Here is a 21,104-nt window from a genome sequence, read left to right on the forward strand (position 1 = left end):
TTTGGAACCTGGATGTGAGTGGAACCTGGATGAGTGGCCAGGTCCACGAGAATGAAGGGTCTTACCCGCACCCTCGTGGCGCGATGGCGGCAAGCCGCGATGTCAGCGTATCTGAGCCTGACTCCGTGCCCCTGGCGTTGCCGGCGAGCTCTCTCCAGTGTTCGGCCCGCGTCTGCTTCGAGCTCCGTCTCCTGACTCTCCAGACTGCCGACACCGACACACTGCACACGACTTGACTGCCACACTTGACTGCCGCGAGCTGCGCCGTGCTCACGCTTCTGTAGGCCGAGGGAGGAGCGTATATGCAAATTTCTGGATCAAAGCGGGTTCGGAGGCGGGGCCACACCACCCGATGCTCAGCCATTGGATGGATGAAAAGTGGGCGTGAATCATTCCTGATCCGCTTTTCGAGGCGAAAGGAAGCCAATTCACAACCCATGGTCCGGTGTGTGGAAGAAAGGCGGTGGTGGGAGTTTGCTGTGGTGGTTTGGGAAGGGTGTTGGTGGTGACGATTTGGTGGCTGGCGGGAGTCGTTTGAAAATGGCGGTGAAGCGATGTTTGCGGGGTGGAGTTGTGGAGGTAAAGAGGCGAAGGTTCCGGTTTTGAGCGGCAAGAGGTCTCCTTCGGGGCTCCCTGCTGACATTCTCAAAGTTAAGTTCCGGTTGTTATTTGTCCCGTTTTAACTGTTTAATTTTCTCACCTACATGTTAATGTGTGTTCCTAGTTCGGTTTTGTTTCAAAAATCGTGCTATTTTGTGAGTATTTATGTCGACGTTCTCACCTGGTGTTTGAGGCCTAGTCCTAGGCTTGAGGCCTACCGGTTCCACTTGGTGTTCGATCGTTTTTTTTTTTTTGTTTGTTTGTTTTTCCTCCCCATTACCTTCAATTTTCATCCTCCCCACTTTCCAAACATCCCCCATTCTCCCAACTAATCTCTTTCTTATCTCAAAAAAAAAAAAAAAAAAAAAACCCAACAACAACAACAACAACCTTCTCCCGATTCTGCTACTTCTTCTTCCTCTTAACTTCCTCCTCGTCTTCCTCGATTTCTTTTTTTTTTTTTTTTTTTTTTTTTTTTTTTTTTTTTTTTTTTTTTTACACTTCCATGACCTAATCTGTTGAACTCTCTCATACATTAATATTAACAACAAAAACGATCTTATAATGCTTCATCTTCCTCTCTCACACATGTGGTACTCTTTACTGTTTCACAATGCACTACTCTTCTGCTATTTTAACAGACTGCTCTCATTTCGACCTCTCCTTCATTCCTTGCCTAAAAAATCCAACTATTACAGCGCTTCTTCTCTCCATGCTCTGAATTCGCCTTCATTGCATCCATCAAGAATTGTGTTAAATCGCATCTCTGACCTAAAACTTTTAAAAACCACAGTTTGCCATGGATGCTCGCTTTCCATCAACCATTCTTTTTTCCAAATTCAGTGCCAACTCACCCCCTCACCCCTCACTCTCACTCTCAAAGCAACCATCCCACTCTTCTCCCTCCAAGCCTCCCTCTCACCTCTTTCAAAAATTCCCCCTCACCTTTCTCCCACCTTTCATCCCCCTCACTCTTCCTTCTCTAAGTTTCCCCCCTCTCATCCACCAACCTGCCTCCCTCCACTGCCCTCTCACCTCCATCTCTTCACTCCACCTTCTCAAATCCTCAACTGCCATCTTCCTTGTCTCTTGTCCCCCCTCTCTCACAGCACCACAGAGCCTTTTCTCCTCCTCATTCGGCCCCCTCCCCTCGCTATTCTGCAATACCCCACACTCCTTCAGCAACCCTCCTTACCTCCCCCCTCGTCCCTCGTCCGACCCTCCCCCGCCCCTCCACCTCCTGCACCAAAAGCCTCCTCCCCTACCTCTTCATTAAAAGTGTGGACCTCAAATATCCGGGGCCTTCGCTCAAACCTTTCAGATCTTTCCTTGCAGGTTGCCACTGACAAACCAGACATTATCTGCCTAACAGAAACTTTCCTCTCCCAAGACGTGTCTGACTCCCAAGTATCTCTCCCTGGTTACTCCCTCTTACGGTATGACAGACCTGAGCCTCGTCCTGGTGGAGGTGTTGCTCTCTTCATCAAAGACTCTATTCCTCACTCTCCCTGCACTGCTCTCACTCCCCCACACCCCCAGGAATACCTCTGGCTTCGGCTTCCCCTCCACTCCCACCTCATGTTTATATGTGTACTGTACCGTCCACCGAACAGTGATAACTCCATCTACACCTCACTCTCCGAAAACATGGACCATCTTCTATCTTCTCATCCAAACTCTCTCTTCCTCTTATGTGGCGACTTCAATTGTCATCACGCCAGTTGGCTAGGTGTGGGTACCTCTCTCACCTGCCATGGGACATCAGCAAAAGCTTTCTGTGACTCATTGGGACTGACTCAATCGGTCAACTTCCCGACCTGGATCTCAACCAATGGTACTCCATCTCTTCTGGATCTGATTTTGACAAATTTCCCTGACAATATCTGCTGCTCTTCCTTCGCTCCAATTGGTTCTTCTGACCACGTCCTTATTAAAGTGGACATCTCTCTGGCTGTTATCAGAGAACCACCTCACCGCCGTCGAGTCTGGCATTTCACTCAAGCCGACTGGCAGGGTCTCCGAGCAGCCATCAAACTTACACACTGGTCTCCTATCACTACTTTCTCAAACATCAACTCATCCTGGGAATTCTTTCAAAGAAACTTGCTCTCCCTCATGCACAGATTTATCCCCTCTCGTGTTCAGTTGTCTTACCCTTCCTCCCGCCCTTGGTTTACTGAAGCTTGTGGCGAGGCAGTTGTCCTGAAACAACTTGCCTTTGCCTCATGGAAAGCAAACCCAACTGAGGGCAATCTCAGTTCTTTCCACAAAGCTCGGAACAAGTGTGTAGCTACCCTCAGGAGAGCCAGAAAACAACATCTTTCTCATCTCAAGTCTGAACTCTCAAACCTCTCTCCCTCCTCAAAATCCTGGTGGCGTTTAATCAAATCTGTTTCTGGTGTATGTTCCCCCTCCATCCCCTCCCTTACCTCAAATGGCCGCACTGCTGATTCCACACGTGATAAAGCTGAATGTCTAAACTCGGTGTTTGCAGCTAAATCTTGTGTCCCAAACCCATCACTATCTCTACCCACTTTACCCAGTCGCACCCAACTGTCCCTGGACTCTGTATCCTTTTCTCCTGACAAGGTGGAGAGCTTGCTTTCAAACCTCAAGTCAGATTCTGCAACCGGTCCAGACGGCATCAGCCCACGTGTCCTCAAAGCCTGCTCTTCTGCTCTTGCTCACCCTCTCTCTGTTCTATTCACCCTCTCATTTTCCCAAGGTCATCTGCCATCTGCTTGGAAATCTGCTAACATCACTGCCCTGCATAAAAAGGTGCAAAAACAGATCCCTGTAACTATAGACCAATCAGCCTTCTCCCAATCATCAGCAAGGTTATGGAATCCATCATCGCTTCAGACATGAAATCCTTCCTCTTCTCCAATGGCTTGATTTCCAATCATCAATTTGGTTTCAGACCAGGTCACTCTACCCTAGATATGCTGCTACTGCTCTCCCATCAATGGATGGAGGTCCTCAATGCCAGACAGGAAATCCGAGCCGTATCCCTGGACATATCACGTGCTTTTGACACAGTCTGGCACCCTGCCCTACTCACCAAACTCTCTGCCCATGGTATTCAAGGCCATCTCCACTCATGGCTCGCAGACTTCCTCTCCTGTCGCAGTCAACGTGTGGCCCTAAATGGAGTTCTTTCATCCCCTCTTCCTGTGCAGGCTGGAGTTCCTCAAGGTAGCGTTCTGGGCCCTGTTCTTTTTCTGGTTTTCATCAATGATCTCTCGGACTCTCTGGAAAATCCTCTATTTCTCTTTGCCGATGACTCAACCCTCTGCCGTACCATCTGTCATCCCTCAGCCCGGCAAGCAGCAGCTTCTTCACTCACTGCAGATCTGGATAAAATCACAAACTGGTCCAACACGTGGAACATGTCTTTCAATCCAGACAAATCTCACACTCTCACTATGTCTCTTCGAAAGGACCGTTTACAAAACCCCGGCATCCACTTTCTCAACAATCCTCTGGAAGAAGTCTTTTCTTTCAAGCTTCTGGGTCTCACTATCTGCCATGACCTTTCCTGGGAAAGTCACATTTCCAACCTTGCCTCAAAAGCCAGTCGCCGACTGGGAATCCTCCGTCGTGCAAAGTCCTTCCTCGGCCCTCTTGAGCTCCTGACCACTTACAAAGCTTTTGTCCGTAGCCTGATGGAGTACTGCTCTCCCCTCTGGGCTGGTGCTCCTGCCTCCCACCTTTCTCGACTTCACGCTGTCGAAACCAGGGCTTTTAAGATCATTGGCATCTCCCGCAATGAAGCTGAGTCTTTGGGCCTCTCACTCAATCACCGCAGGTTGGTCGGTGGTCTTTCTGTCTTCTACCGACTCCTCTCCAGCCTTGCCCCCCTGCTCTCTCTGCGATTTGTCCCAACCACATTTCCACAGGGCGCTCAAGGTCCGCCAACAACCCCCTTCTGGTAAAACTACCAAAATCACGAATCACTGCTCATCTTCACTCTTTCATTCCTCTTTTTTCCCGCCTTTGGAATAAACTTCCTCACTCTATTCTTTCCCATTCTTCCCTTCAGGCTTTCAAAACAGCTGTTCACCACCACCTCTTATCTTCCCCCATCCAAATCCTCGATCTTTTCTACCCCCGATAATCCACCCAAGCCCACTTCCTTCAATTCTCCTGCTTTCCTTCCTGAAAGTCCCTTTAATGTCCATCTTCCCCTCGCCATGTTCCCCGTCCCATCCCCATCCCTCTCCCTTCCACAGTTCACCTGTGTCTGTTCCCCAATGTTTTGTCCCTTCCACTCCCGCCCCTCTTGTCTCATGCCTCCTTGCTGTGAGTTGTGTGTTAGCTCTCATACGAGCCTCGACCAAGGTATACAAAAAAAAAAAAAAAAAAAGGTGGTGGTGTTTGAGTTGTCGTTGTTTGAGAATGATGTTGGTGGTGGCAATTTGGTTGCTGGGGGATGATTGGTCCAAAATCATGATAGAGAAAAGAAAAACGGCTAACTCAAAGGATCTAAGCTCTGTGAACACGGAAATTCCTTCGAAACAATGATGGGGAAATCTAACTACACAATTACTTATCGTCAAACTGATCGAAGGTCCTTCATGGTGGTCTGCGAAAGCCGTAACAATATATATACACACATATATATATATATATATATATATATATATATATATATATATATATATATATATATATATATATATATATATACACACATACACATACACATGCACACACATATCCATATTTTCACACACACACACACACATACATATATACACACACACACATACATATATACACACACACACACACACACACACACACACACACACACACACACACACACACACACACACACACACACACACACACACACACACACACACACACACACACACACACACACACACACACACACACACACACACACACACACACACATACATATATACACACACACACACACACACATACATATATATACACACACACACACACATACATATATACATATACATACACACACACACATACATATATACACACACACACATACATATATACACACACACACACACACACACACACATACATATTGTTGTGGTTGACGAAATTCACAAACCACCAGTCAGGTCCCTTAGGTGAGATATCTCTGTAAGTATATGTGTAGTTAGGCCCAAACCCGTTGTCTAGAGGGAATAAATGTCATTCACTCGGGCTGCGACTCTTCAGGATAGCCGTTTTTCTTTTACTATCTTTATTTTGGACCAGCCGCCATTACTACCACCACCAACCACGTCTCAACAGCCGTCACACAACAACCACCAACCACAACGCCGCTTCACAACAACCACCAACCACAACGCCGCTTCACAACAACCACCAACCACAACGCCGCTTCACAACAACAACCACCAACCACAACGCCGCTTCACAACAACAGCCACGACCTTTACCGTCACTACTCGCCACCATCGCATCACCGTCATTCTCGCGCCACTTGTGGGCACCGATACTGGACTCGTGTAGGGCGCGCACCGAGCAGCGTGTTCAGAAACATCACAGACTTTCCGAGAAAAACGGATCAAAAACGACTCACGCCCACTTCTGTTCCGTCCTATCGGCGAGCTGGGGCGATTTGGCCCCGCCTCCAGGGCGTTGGAGTGAGGACGCTATATGCAAATTCATGGATCAAAAGCATTCACGCCCACTTTTCCTCGGTCCAATGGGGAGCCAGTTAGAGAGGTGAAGGGTCGGAGGCAGAGGGTCAAAGGTGAAGGAACGAAGCCACGGGGCTTAGAAAAACGGCTGCGTTCGTCCTTAAAAAAAGTTCAGTTGGCAGTTGTGAGTTCGGAGGGGAGAAGTCAAGAGTGAAGAGTTGGGACGAGCCAAGAGAGGAGACGGAGAGGGCGATTAGACGGAGCTGTGGAGTGGTGGCCGTGGCGAAGGCGGACGAGGGGATGCTCGCGTCGGTGCCGGGAGCTGCAGAGGGAGAGGCCAGCAACGTGACCGAGGTCGAGGAGGAGACGCTCGTCGCGGGACCCGAGACAGGGTGATATCCTCCTTTCCCCCGAGCATCAACAACCCCCTCCTGTTTCCCCCCGCGCTGAGATAGTGCGACAAGGGGCCCCCTTCCCACCCCCTACCAGACACTGCCCGCGAGGCCCGCGGAGTTGAGGCGCCACCGCCACTTTGCGTCTCATCATCAGACGGTAGGCCCGACACGGTCTCAGCCCCAGGCCCGCCTCATCCTGGAGGGTGGTTCTTTTCTTTTGCTTTGGGTATCTGTGTTGTCGGCGCCGTCTGTGAAGTAAAATTGTATAAGTGTTGCCGTGTGCTCGGTAGTCGGATAGCTCTGCATTGTGTTTCTCTTTTATATTTGCTTTTTGTGTAATATTGTGTTTCTTCTCCTTTTACATGTGCTTTTGGTGTAATTGTATATGTGTGCTTCCCGTTCATCGTGAAATAAATGTGAGTTATGTTGAACTGTTTTCCCGCTTCGCTTCGTCTTTTCTTTCATTGAATCTCCATCTTGCTTCACGTAAAGGGTTGGTCGTGGGCTAAAACGCCCGATAATTAATCGAACCGTCGAGGCCGACGAATAACACCGCTCGGTTATCCCGATAGTACGGAACGGGTCGCTTAAAGTGGCCCGTGTCCGAAGTCGACCTGCGGCGAGGTGCGATCGCCCGGTCTACCCTCCGTGTGGGTACTTAGGTAGGTCGAATTTGGCGAGCAACCCTATCTCACGCGGGGGCCGATTGGCACGATCGTGGTGAGACCGAAAGGTCCACCCGTGACTAGTTCCCGGCGTTAGTCCGAGAGGGTCACGACTGGATTGTCCGTCCGGTGGGCGACGTGCCGCGATTCGAGTTACGTGGCCGTCCGCACGCCAGCGGGCGCGAATCCGCAACAATATACACACACACACACACACACACACACACACACACACACACACACACACACACACACACACACACACACACACACACACACACACACACACACACACACACACACACACACACACACACACACACACACACACACACACACTTCAGTTCTCAGCGATTTTGGCCGATTCAAGGCAGAAATCAAGAAGATGACCAAATCCCAAGATCTCAGGGAAGTTGAAGAGAAACGAAATTGTTCTGGTGATCACTGGAGTGACGTGATGAAGAAGAAGAACCTCACAGAATATTAATTCATAAACGGGAAGGTTTTAAACACGTGATGTGGTTCATTAATTTTTCTTAACTCATAAATTAGTTTTTCATTTTGCTGAGACTTGTCACGAAGAAAACACGTGAACTCATCGGAGCCAATCACTTGTATCCTTCCAGAGAGCCAATCAAGGCGGAGGATGCTGCAAGACCAGGGGAAACGAGAGCTCCTCTTCATGACATGTTCTAAACTGACGAGTATTCCACATCCCCAATCACTCAACACATCAATATTTAATAATTAATTTAAAAAACATCACCTGAACGATTGAACGAAGTAGATTTTGTTTGCTTGTTTAAAAAAAACCACGAGAACAACGAACGAGTCTCTTCGACTTTCCCTCTTGGACGCCATTTTAAATGTACAGCGGCCCAACTCCGATCAATCGTTCCTTGTTCACCAACCGTGGAGAGGATAATCACCACACACGTGTTCATGAACTCCATGGTGGTTTGAAACGGAACATTTTGTACTCATTTGACGAGTTCCCATCTTTCCCCGTGCTATCCCTCCACATGGAGTGGAGTTCACTCTCCACCGAACGACATGATAAATATTTTCCAATAATCGATTTCACAAATAACAAAAATGGGTGGAAACATCACCTTCGTCCACCTTCGGTCGTGGATGTGTTGAGAAAACGAGGTGGTTGGGTGGGAATCAAAAAAAGGTTATCTATTTATTACGTACGCACGTACACACACAAAATGAATATTCATTCACACACACACCAAAAAGACATAAACGAATATGGAGGTGAACCATTACTCATTGTGTGTGTAAGATCCTTGATAACAAGGTTTATCATGAATAACATAAATTAAATAAACACACGTTTGTTGTACAATGTTTGTCATGAGAATCCCAACTGATCAACATGAACGTTTTAAATCCTGTTCTCATTGCTGGAAATGATTTGAAAGATAAAAGGATTCGTGTTGTTCATCAACCTTGGATCACGTAGTTTTCACCGGAAGAGATAAATCAGAACAAAAATATATAATTATATCTCGGTTGAGATATCAATGGAGACGATGGAAAGGGGGCGTGGCCACAGTCCATTGTGACGTCACAATGAGAATTCAAACAACAGGGAACTCCAAAGACTAAGCGGTGTCGTTAAATCTTCAGTCGGTGGATAGCCGTGCACCAGCCATGTTGTTTCCCATTGCGCTGTTCGTGTTCACCATCCTCGGGAGTGGAACGTCCCGTCCGTCACAGCAGGTAAGGGGGGATTGTGAGAAATAGCCCACTTTACTTTTTATAATATCACAAGTAACTTCATCATCTTGAAACGTGGATAATGTAACGTTGTTTTTATAATTTGTTTATTTAAATTCCTCCAAAACAAGATTGAAAGCTCCTCAAGGTGTTTGGGTTGTCCAGTCCAAATCCCATATTTAATCTTCCTTGTCTGTCCTTGATGTCCTTGTTGCAATGAGGAACAAGAGAGTTTATCTTTGTTTGGAAACTTGATCAAAATGTAGGTTTCCATGGAGAAACAAAGTATTTCGAGCTCTGATTCCGACACTGATTCCACAATCATCAGCAACTCTGAAGGTTCTTGATGTGTTGAACTGATCAGTGGGATTTGGAATAAACTATAAAATATAAAATCAGTAATGTAAACGATTTGGGGAATTGTGGAGCCGAATCGTTTCGATCCTGATGTGAGGGAATCAAACAAAGATGGAGACAATGGAAGTGTTGGTAACGATGGAAACGCCGGCCGGTCACGTGTTCACTCCACATTGATGGGTTATGTTTTTCAGTTGACGGTTTATAAGGGATTTTGTTTTCATTGTTAAATCAGTTTAATGTGTTTCGGCACGGACATGGACACGGCACAGGCATGGACACAGCATAGGCATGGACACAGCATAGGCATGGACATGGACATGGACACGGCCCAGGCATGGACATGGCACAAGCATGGACATGCACACGGACACAGCACAGGCATGGACATGGCACAGACACAGCACAGGCATGGACATGGCACAGACATGGACACGGACACAGCACAGGCATGGACATGGCACAGACATGGACATGGACACAGCACAGGCATGGACATGGCACAAGCATGGAAACGGACACAGCACAGGCACGGAGACAGCATGGACACAGGCACAGACACGGAGACAGCATGGACATAGGCACGGACACGGACACGGCATGCACACAGCACAAGCATAGGCACGGACACCATTGACAAAATGGGTGACGACTGCTTTGTCCCACCACCACAGTATCACCAGGTCTCATGTACGTCACAGGATCGTCCCGTTTTAAACTTTCTTGGGACACCATTTGTGTCTGAGGTCGTGCCTTGTCATGTCCCACTGTCATCGAAGTGTCCTTGCTGTGTCGATGTCCCACCCCATTGGAGGGGAGGGGGAGAGTCGTAGGTATTGTGGGAGTGATGGTTGATGGGGGATTGTAAGGGGATGGTGGAGAGAAGGGGGTTGTTTGGGGTGTTGTTAGGTGGAGTGGGGGCGATGCTTGATGGAGGATTGTGGGTGATGTTGTAGGGGGAGTGGTGATCTGTGTACATGTGCTGGTAGTTGGGTAGAGATGGTGTTCGAGTTTTGAGCGACGGCTGTTTCTTCCACCTAATAGTGGAGATGACATCCTCCATCATTTGTGGTGGATAACCACAAGGTCTCGCCATTTCTGTTGATTTATAACATTTCTCGATAACATGTTCTGAGCACATATGTGAACATTTTTATGCCCGATCTACACTTGGGTACTTCCGACAAACCTCTTTGTTTCTATTTGGTGTAGTTTGGGTGTTTCCACCATTGGTGGAGCACGACACCATCTTGGTTTGTATTATGTGCTGTACCAGCACCAAGGACTCATCGACTCGGTATTTTGGTGAAAAATCTAAAATTCTACTCCGTTTGAGTTAAATCGTACCACAATGTAACCCATATTCAATGTGAAACGGATCTCAAGGAGTACTTCTGGGTGTGACGTCACGGCTAAGTTTGAAGATGAAGAAAACTTTGACTTTTATTGCAAAAGTACCTTCTTTATAAATCACAAATCGGAAAAAGACACATTATAAATATTTTGTGGATTATCAAAGGATAGATAATAGAGTTGAGGTGTTCTGGGCGTTGAAAAGCGATGTGAACGAGGGAAAGGGGGTGTGGCTGCAATCCATTGTGACATCACAATGACAATTCCAACAATAAGGAACTCTAAAGACAGAGCGGTGTCATTAAATCTTCAGTTCGTGGATAGCCGTGCACCAGCCATGTTGTTTCCCATTGCGCTGTTCGTGTTCACCATCCTCAGGAGTGGAACGTCCCGTCAATCACAGCAGGTAAGGGGGGATTGTGAGAAATAACAATGTATTGTACTCGTGGAAAGTACACAACACAATGGTAAATGAGTCACGTTCTTTGTCATTTGGTAAATCAGGTCTGTACGGAGGATTTAAAATGGGGAGTTTGTGTGTGAGTGAGGATGTGTGTGTGTGTGTGTTTCTCAAAGCACAATTTATTCTCTCTGCTGACTACCATCTCTCTCTCTCTCTCTCTCTCTCTCTCTCTCTCTCTCTCTGTCTCTGTCTCTGTCTCTGTCTCTGTCTCTGTCTCTGTCTCTGTCTCTGTCTCTGTCTCTGTCTCTGTCTCTGTCTCTGTCTCTGTCTCTGTCTCTGTCTCTGTCTCTGTCTCTGTCTCTGTCTCTGTCTCTCTCTCTGTGTGTCCCATCCATGCTCCTCCCCCTCCTTATACACGTGAGCACCCTCTTCCCACACCCCTGTCTCACTGTCCCCCCCTCTCTCTCTCTCTCCCCTCTCCATGTCTTCCTCTCTGGATGGCAGTTGTATCCGGACCGTGGTTATCTCTGGACGTGTCTGAATGTTAGTTTTCTCCATATGTGTCTGGACAGGTGGTTATGTCCAGGCTGTGTTTGTCTCCAGACTTGCCCGGGAGGTGTTTATCTCCGGATGGCTTGGCTCCAGGCCTCAGGCTCCAGGGTTTGCCTCCGGACACGTCCGGGCAGTGTTTATCTCTGGACATGTCCGGGTGGTGTTTGTCTCCAGGCGGTATTTCTCGTTTCATCAGTAAAAAATGGAAAATCATTTTGCTGAGACAGTATGAATCATAATTTATGCTCCACTGCACGTGCGCCTTACCTTCCCCTCACCTCACCCTGCCTTCCCTTCCCCCATCCCTGATCTCTCCCCCTCCTCCCTCTCCCCCTATTTTTGTCCTGACTCATTGTATTCCCATCAGCGAAGCGACAGGTGGTATTTTCCAATCTAAAATACACACATCTGGTGAGTGGAAAATTAAATAATGGTCCCAGAATGCTTTGCCTCTGTGCGCTTGGAATCTCCTCTCTCATCATCACCCAGTTCATTAGTTTATTCAACACCTGAACCCCATAGTCACCAAAGGCAGGTGTATACTTCCACTGGTATCACATCAGGTCTCACTGACTTGCTACTTTTAAATCCTATTAAGTCGGCTATCTTGCCAAACAGTACTTTTTCAAAATATAAATCAAAGATTCCAGGAGTCACCTTGAAAAAAAAAAAGAGTAGGTCGTTGAGTGGTGGTAACACAGTTGAAATCCCATATTTAATCTTCCTTTTCTGCCCTTTATAATATCGTCGTTGTGATTCCTCTTTACCCTGATGATGCGTTGAGAAACAAGAGAGTTTTTCTTTGGTTGGAAACTGCAACTTCACTTTCCCCACCAAGCAAACTTGGAATTTGCACCTTCAAGCCAAGTGCTCCTTCATGGTCGTGTTGATGGAGGAATCTTCAAGGTTTTACTTCCCAAACTCACAAATTACTTCCCAAATCCTCGTGCAGACCTGCACTCGCCAAGCGTCGTACAAACGATAACCTCTCGGACATTCCATGAGCTATTGTGTTTGTATTCTCAAACATTTCAACATCATGTTCTTATTTTGTCATGAAGTTGTGGGTTTTGTAAAATAATTGTAAAAACATTGTTTCGTTGAATTTTAAATGAAATAAACATTCCTCCTTCCCCTGCCCTTGTCTATCTCCATAGGTTATCCAGAATGATGCTGTTGAGGATGGAGGGATATCTGTGGTTCGCGACGTCACGTTTGTCGTGATTTCCTTCCTTGTGTTTTATATTATAACCACATTTGATCCGTCACGTTGGTTCACCAAGAAGGGGAGCTCCAAAAGAAAGCTCTGCATTCACTGGTAAATAACACAAGTGACTTATTCATCAATATTTATCAAGTCTTCATCCACGAGGGAACAAGATCGCTCAGATATTTGAAGCGAGTTTATTGTGTGCGATGTGATGTTGGATTAGAAGAACGAGAATTTTTTTGCGTAATATGGAATATGTTTTTTAATTGCTGGAGAAGATGGCAAGGTGTCCCGAATCCATTGGTAACATTGTTTGTCATCCAATGTTCTTAGCCTGGTGTTGGCTTAGTGGTTAGGGTGGTGGCTTGGGATCCTCGGGTCCTGAGTTCAAGCCCTGTTGGCCACTAAATTAAAAAAAAATACACCAGGAGGTTGACTCAGCCTATCATCGTTCTGAGGTTGGCAAAATGAGCCCCAGTGTACTGGTAAGGGGGACACTGAATCAGCAGCATAGCCGTGTCCCAAGCAATGATGCAACCAGCAGCTGCAGGCTGCACTCGATGGAGAGAGATCCAATGTTCTGGGGCCATCTTGGATTTCAAAATGGCCGCAATGTTTCACCAAATTTCCGATTAACTCGGGCTGTGAAAGTCACATGAAGTCTGTTTTGGTGGCAATACCCACATTTGTCATGCCAAGAAGTTAAAAACACACAATTTTATTTTTCTCGATGTTATGGATGGTGACCATCTTGGATTTCAAAATGGCTGTGATGAACAAACCCACTTTTGCTGTATTAATCAAAGTTAAATTTGGTGTAAATACCTCATTGGTCATTTACAGGTGGGGTATAACTTTGGTAAGTCTTCACTGTGGGAAACTGTTTGTAATTATAGTTGTGTATTCAGTGACCTGTGTGTCAAACAAGCTCGAATGAGCTCAGATCCTCGTCCTCTTTATGATGAAGTCATAAAAACGAATATGACGTCATTGTGATGTATGAGGTTTGCGAAAAATTATCTGTGCTAATGCCCGGCTTGATTCACGCAAACAAAATTCAAACAACTTGCCTAGTTTCGGAGATAATGGTCGAAGCGATTTCCATTAGCGGCGATATTATGACGTCAACTTTTTTTCTCAGAAAAATTTCCAAAATCGGAGATGGTTACTGCCTGCACGTGGGCTTTCTGCATATACATGGCAAGTTTCACGAAGATCCGATGAAAACTCTGGGTTGTGAAACAAAAAGTCAAAAAATAGGAATGATGTCATAAAAAATGATATGACGTCATAGTGATTATCGTGTGTGTGGTAATTCATCTCTGCTAATGCCCTGTTCGATTCCCGCAAACAGAATTCAAAAAGCTTGCCTGGTTTGAGATTATTGTTTAGGCGATTTCCATTCGCGGAGATATTTTGACGTCATCACTTTTTTTCAAGGAGGAATTTTCAAAATCGGATATGGTTACAGTCTGCGCAGGGTATTTTTACATATATACGCCAAGTTTCAGGAAGTTTCGATGAAAACTGTCGGCTGTGAAACAAATGAAACAAAAAAGTCAAAAAATAGGAATGACGTCATAAAAATTGTTACGACCTCATAGTGATGCATCATATGTGCGTTAATTCATCTCTGCTAATGCCCTGTTCGATTCCCACAAACAGAATTCAAAAAGCTTGCCTGGTTTCGGAGATATTTTTTAGGCGATTTCCATTAGCGGAGATATTTTGACGTCATAACTTTTTTTTTAGGAGGATATTTCAAAATCGGAGATGGTTTCTGTCTGCGCAGGGTATTTTTACATGTATACGCCAAGTTTCAGGAAGTTTCGATGAAAACTGTAGGTTGTGAATCAAAAAAGTCCACAAGAACAACAACGTGAGTAAGACTTCGAGATCCTCCAAGAGGATATAAAAACCTGTGAAAGTTTCAACAAAGTCTGTTTTGTAATTCATGAAAAATCTGCACTTCTGCAGTTCAACAAAGTCGATAGACTGCCCCTCATCGATGTGGTCTTGAAGAACACTGAAGAACTCTTGGTCTGTGGCAATAAATGCAACACTCACTGGAGGCAGTTTTTGTGAAGCAGGAGGTGTGGTGGTACAGAATGTCACGAGACAGTAAATCTCCAGCAGACATCACGTCGGCAAGCCTAACTTTCCAGGCATCATATCCACTGCTGTTTGCAATTTCTTGGATTGTTTTGTCCCATGTTACCAGGAATTGGCCCTTCTGGAGGATTTCATGTATTTTTGGCTCTTCCTCACCTGTGGTTGGTTGACAAAATAAACATTTTAATTTGACAAAGAGTGTACTGCTCAAACGAGTCTGCTTAATAGATTCTGAAGCACTGGGTTGTCCTCTTTGTCAGTAAAGTTGTGTCTTGTGAAGCAACAGCAAGCTTGCTTCTTCTTTCATCTCTATCCAGGTGACTTTGTTTTATCCAGGTGACTCGGTTTTACCCGAGCGAGCTCTTTGGGAGATGACATGTATCCCATAACACAATGTGAAACATGAGAAGTTGATGATGATGCAAGTGAAAGAACGAGATTTTTGTTTTTGTAATAACAATCGAGCTGAAATAATGAAGGATGACCAGACAGTACATTTCCCAAATTCACCAAATGCTTGTTCCTTATTGGCCTCCGTATTTTGTTAAATTTTAACAAACAGATTCCTCATAGCTCTTTATATTTACTGAGTGACAGTTTTTCTTCCAGCTCATTGTTTGTGAGTTTGATCCATGGTGAATATTCTAAAAAGTACATTTACCATTATCTTCGCCTGATGTACAAGTGAAGTAATTTTATTTTTTATAAACAGTACGTGATGACATGAATGATGTCCCAGCATGTGACACAAGTTGAAACCTCTGACTGCATTTTATGTTCACACAAAGTGGCAATGATGTCTGAAGGAAGATCCTTCAGGTTATTCATTCAACATTTCTTGTGAATATAAACTAAAACTCACCGACTTAGTGTTGATTTCCAAGGAATAGTTTGTTGATCAAAGTTTTCGGCCAAAAAAACTTCTGAAACGCCGATTTTACAATCCAAGATGTTGCCAAATTACTCCATGAAAAATGTTACCAATGGAATTCCTGCAAAGTCAGACATAATTTACAAAAAAGGCACAATTTCCTTCTTTCGCAAAACAAATGCAAAAGTTCATAACATGCTCCACCATTACATGAGATTCTTCACATAATTAAGTGTGATTCATCGTTCTACATCGTTCCTTCAGACATTGTTTAAGTTACACCTGCATGTTCCATATTCCGTATCCTCCAGAATTGTAACACTCGTGGAACATGTTTATCTATGTTTTACAAAACCATGTGTTCAATACTTTACATGTGATGTAATACTTCATTAGAGCTTGAACTGAGAATGTTTGTTTGTTTGTTGCAGTTTAAGATGTCGACATCAAGTGAAACGGAAAAATGAATCGAAAGACGATCCACCATTGGTAATGGAGGTTCAGGAAATCGAACACCTTGATATTCAGAAAGCAGAGGGAAAGGAGGTTCTGGCAATTACTGAAAAAATTGAGATAATCGCAAAACAGAACATTGTTGACAAAGAAGCGGAAGAGGAAAATCAAAAGGAGAAACAAAAGCTTCAGGAATATGAGGCTCGTTTGGTCAAAACCGAAAGAAATCTCTTACAAAGAGAGAAGTTTGTGCAGGAAATGGAACATGAGTTGATGGAAAAGGACGTGCAACGGAAATTGGAAAAAGAATTATGGCTAAAGGAGGAAGAGGAGCGGAAGAAAGGAGAGGAGGAACAGCAGAGGCAGAAAAATAAAGAAGAGCAGAGAAAAATGAATGAACAGGAGAGGGAAAATGAACAAGAGCAGAGGAAATATGAAGAAAAGCTCAGGATGAGAAGGAAAGAAGAATCCACACGAGCAAAAGAGCGATTCCGAGTCCGAATGTGGGAAAAACGCAAAAATGAAGAACTTCATCAGAAAATGCTTTTTGTACAACGCAGAATGTTCGAGATTGATAACTGGAAGAAACGAGTGCAGCAGCAGGAACGATACCTGCAGATAAGTAAAGAACAGGAGATGGAGCGACAAGGTGTGTTTGACTCATTCATGAATGGGAAAGATGAGAAGATAAAGAAACGGCAGCTTCGTATGCACCAACAAGGAAAGGAGCTTAAAGATGGAGAGTACAGGCTGCTTAAATTGGACGAAGAGACTCGTCTTAAAGAGAGAGAGCACAAGGAAGAACAAAAGCAATGTGAACTTAAATGGAAACTGAAAGAGTTCATGTTGATGGTCAGAGAACGAGAGATGAGGGACAGAAAAAGTAATGTGGAGTTTAGGGAGAAGGAGGTCTTGGAAAGAGAGACAAAAGTACAAAATGCAGGAAAGCTTGCTGAGAAAAACAAGGAACAAGTGCTTGGAACTAATGATGGGCTGCAGCAGCGGCAGCAGAAACAGGACAATGTTGAGCCGACTGACCCAAAGCCTCACAGTGATGACGGGCTGGAGCAACAACAGCACAAACAGGAGTATGTTGATTTGCCGCCGCCGACTGACCCAAAGCCTCACATGGTGAATATTGACACACATGTCACGTCAAAGCGGCAACCTCACATGGTGAATAGTGATGAGGGGCTGTGGCAGCAACCATTGTACAGTGTTGTCCTCCAAAAACAACCGAAGCCTCAACGTGAAGGCAAGTTTCATCAGCAGAACCAGCACGATGTTCACCGGCTGCCGCCCAAACGGGAGACCGACCATTCTTCTCAGTCTGAGTTTCTCAAGGGTGAACAAGCGGAAATTGAAAGGCGCAAAAACAACCTCGTATTCTTTGGAGTGAAGGAGCGAAAAGGTGTACATGATGAGGAGGCGGTGGCAACATTAATAAAAGCCATGAACCTGGACATCGAGCCTGCACAGACTTTCCGCTTCGGACGCTATGTTGAGAACAGCATCAGACCCCTGAAAGTTGTTTTCAGATGCGAGTCTGACAGGAATCAGGTTCTTACGAATAATAATAAAAAGATACGGAATTTGAAGGATCCCTCTCTCTGGCCAAGAAACATTTTCATCACTCCAGACTACACTCAGCTCCAAAGAGAAAAACAAGAGTTACTGCTGAGTGATCTTGAGAAAAAGAGAGAAAGTGACCCAAACGGGCGATACACCATTAAAGGAGACAAAGTCGTCCACCTGAAGGAGCGTAAGGGTAAACCTCATCTCCGTAGATGACAACCATCCCTCCTCATCTCCAACGATCACGAACCATCCCTCCTCATCTCCAAAGATCACGACCATCCCTCCTCATGTCCCATCTCACATAATACAGTCTCCTCATGCTGCACACTTTAAAAGAAACACAGAGTATATTCTGTTGAAAACAATTTCCTTCAACTCATGATCTCTTCCAAACAAGTGATTGTACCCGATATCCCATTGGATCCGTAACCGAAACCTTTTTTGAAAGTACAGACAAGGACAGGATTTCACTCCTGATGGATATTTTGCATTTAATAAGAACAGGAACCTGAACTTTTATCGTGAAGTTACCAAAGCTGCAGAAAATCATGGTGGGTTCTTATTGTTGAGGAAAAGGAATTCCACACCGACTTCCATTGTTCATTGTCTTCCTCCTGAACGGAAACCTCACCGTGATGACGGACAGCAACAATAGAAGCGATATGCTCTGCAAGACCTTCAACAGGTAAGCACTTTTAATTGTCTTTTGACAGGTGGGGTGAACACACTGGGTGCAAACACAACCAACCGCAAGATCAAAACATTAAATTAAAATAAATTTTGGAACTTTGTCTTTCACAGACATTGCTGTTCATACTTCCTTCGATGAAAAAGAATATCCTTAATTGTGGAGATAATTGTAATTATAATTTTTGGTGGGAAGGAAACTTCTTGACATGGTCATCCCTATGCAGAATATAAAACAAGAACTTTAACTCGCTTCGATTGGATGAGATCACCTGATTCACCCTCAGAAGAGGTGCTCCTTCCTGCTCACCTGAAACCATCCCACCGGGTGGAACGTAAGTTACTCAGACTCTTGTCCTACATCAGAAATTATTCCAAACTTTGTCTGAACCACATGTTCTTCACCTGCATCACGTCCCATTTTGTCTGTTCCTCAGAAGTGTTGAGGACAAACAAATATTTTGCTGAACTCGAATCCAGACGAGCAGCAAACAAATCTTTCAGTTGGTCGAAGTCTGGCGTGAGTGTTAATGTGTCCGTATCAAAGTCATGATGTGCACGTGGATGATCATTGAAATTAATTGTTTGAAAAATCCAGTGGGAATTTGTGATGAAGAAAATAAAGATGTGAAATTGAAGGCAAAAGAAAGAAGAGAATTTAACTGAGATGCAGAAGCAATTGATGGGATATCATATTTCCAGGATTGTGATGGAAGGTATGATAATGATAATGATGGAGATGACGATGACAATGCTATTGAGGGATTTTGACTTCCTTTTGTTGATGTGTGTGCAGAGGAAGAAGTTTCAGTCACAGCCACTGGAGAAGATGTGATCTTTGGCAGTGGATCCATCATCACTCCGTCGTACAAGCTCCAGGAATGTAAGACGAAACATCAGACTCTTACAGACGGCTGATCCAAGATGAAAAAAAAATGAACATCCGTCTCTGGAAGTACAGGTACTCAAACCTTGCAGAGACCTGATTTACTCACATCGTGCGTGACTTCATCACTGTACAAACTCATTTGCACTCCATTGTCTTTCACTGGTTTTTTTTCTCCCAGCAACCTTCAGCTGAGACCCAGCGTACGAGTTCTAACAACCTTCAGCTGAGACCCAGCGTACGAGTTCTAACAACCTTCAGCTGAGACCCAGCGTACGAGTTCCAGCAACCTTCAGCTGAGACCCAGCGTACGAGTTCTAACAACCTTCAGCTGAGACCCAGCGTACGAGTTCTCGCAACCTTCAGCTGAGACCCAGCGTACGAGTTCTTGCAACCTTCAGCTGAGACCCAGCGTACGAGTTCTAACAACCTTCAGCTGAGACCCAGCGTACGAGTTCTCCCTTGATGACTTTTTTGATTGTGAATTTTGTTATTTTTAATTTCTGTGAATAAAGTGAACCTAAAATCTCTTCTCCTTTCAAATCATATGATGTACAAAACATGGTGATGAAAATGGCTCCGAGGGGATTACAAATCTTTGAAAAATTTCAAGTGTTTGTTCATTTGTTTGTTGTTCTTTCACTCACAAACCGAAGCACCCAGAGACCCCAAATTTTGGGTGGACTCACGTTAGAATGTGGGCAAGATTTTACGTGAACGCATGTTGGTCTTCGAGGCCGTTTTGAGAGTAAATGCTACGAAGAGGTGAATATTGGGATGTGGGGTTAGGTAACACTCAAAAGGTAACCACCATGCGGCCAATAACTCCAAAGCTTTTCAATGCACAACACGTCCTGAAACGCCGGCTCGGTAGTGATGGGTACCACCCCAGAGTGTTGTACAATGCAAAATCCAAAACACATTCAGGAGTTACATGTGAAAAACAAAAACCTTAAATTAATCAGGACATTATCGTGATTATTCCACTTTAATTTCTCACAAAAGAACGACTGAAGATATGAAAATAAGGTGAAAATTGCCTGACAATGGAAGATGGGAACCCCACCCATTCCCTCACCCTCACACCCTCACCCCCCCCCCCCAAACCCAAACCCTCACACCAGAGATCCTTTCCATCCCACCTCTTTTTCTTCTCTTAGTGTTAGCAACCATGACAAATGTAAAAGTTGGTGTGGATTTTCCCAGACATCCAAGCAGAAATCATCAGTCAGCTCCCGACCCTAATCGGGAATGGAGGGGGGGGGGGTTCTGCCCATCACGGAATGCGAGGTACTCCAGTCTGCTTTGTAATATTTACTGGAGATTCTGCCAGTAATTTTTCGTTCATGTGGAACAAAAATTGTCCAGGTGAGGTGAAAGCAATGTGTGGTGTCCTTCAGACTCCCTCACTGAAAGAATCTGGTGAGAAGGATCAGCATCAGGAAAATGAACTACATGTCCATACAGCTGCAGCTGACGATCACTTACTTTGCAGGTAACAAATCTCATTTGACTCTCAACAACCCCTCATTGACAAAATCCAACCAGCGATAGCCAGGAATTCTGCGAAGAGACCCAGCACCATAAGAATTAAGTTGCCATCTCAGATCCC

General features: G+C 45.0%; 1 protein-coding gene and 1 long non-coding RNA gene across 13 annotated transcripts in view; both read left to right on the forward strand.

Annotated features, from left to right (window-relative positions):
- Positions 1-21,104, forward strand: part of LOC147015177 (uncharacterized) — a 177,247-nt gene that overhangs the window by 19,880 nt on the left and 136,263 nt on the right. The window lies entirely within an intron of this gene.
- LOC147015178 (uncharacterized) lies at positions 85-20,543 on the forward strand. Of its 11 annotated transcripts, none has more exons than XM_085849715.1 (7): positions 85-579; positions 12,853-13,013; positions 16,320-18,604; positions 18,721-18,941; positions 19,044-19,126; positions 19,403-19,567; positions 19,674-20,542. In XM_085849715.1, exons 1-3 carry the CDS (start codon positions 541-543, stop codon positions 18,130-18,132), a joined length of 2,013 nt encoding a protein of 670 aa, XP_085705841.1. In that variant the 5' UTR covers positions 85-540; the 3' UTR covers positions 18,133-18,604; positions 18,721-18,941; positions 19,044-19,126; positions 19,403-19,567; positions 19,674-20,542. The 11 variants fall into 11 exon arrangements, with proteins under 11 accessions (XP_085705841.1, XP_085705847.1, XP_085705844.1 ...); XM_085849721.1 differs by having other exon boundaries at positions 19,047-19,126; XM_085849718.1 differs by having other exon boundaries at positions 18,834-18,941; positions 19,674-20,541.

Source organism: Eptatretus burgeri, chromosome 12 (assembly GCF_056783735.1).
Source record: "Eptatretus burgeri isolate ZD-2024b chromosome 12, Ebu_testis_v1, whole genome shotgun sequence".
NCBI classification, from domain to species: domain Eukaryota; kingdom Metazoa; phylum Chordata; class Myxini; order Myxiniformes; family Myxinidae; genus Eptatretus; species Eptatretus burgeri.

Excerpts from the sequence above, each read along its gene's own strand:
- LOC147015178 (XM_085849720.1), top strand. The coding sequence starts at position 541 with ATGGCGGTGAAGCGATGTTTGCGGGGTGGAGTTGTGGAG. Across the intron at positions 580-12,852 it reads TGCGGGGTGGAGTTGTGGAG|GTTATCCAGAATGATGCTGT; the intron begins GTAAAGAGGCGA and ends CTATCTCCATAG. Across the intron at positions 13,014-16,319 it reads AGAAAGCTCTGCATTCACTG|TTTAAGATGTCGACATCAAG; the intron begins GTAAATAACACA and ends TGTTTGTTGCAG.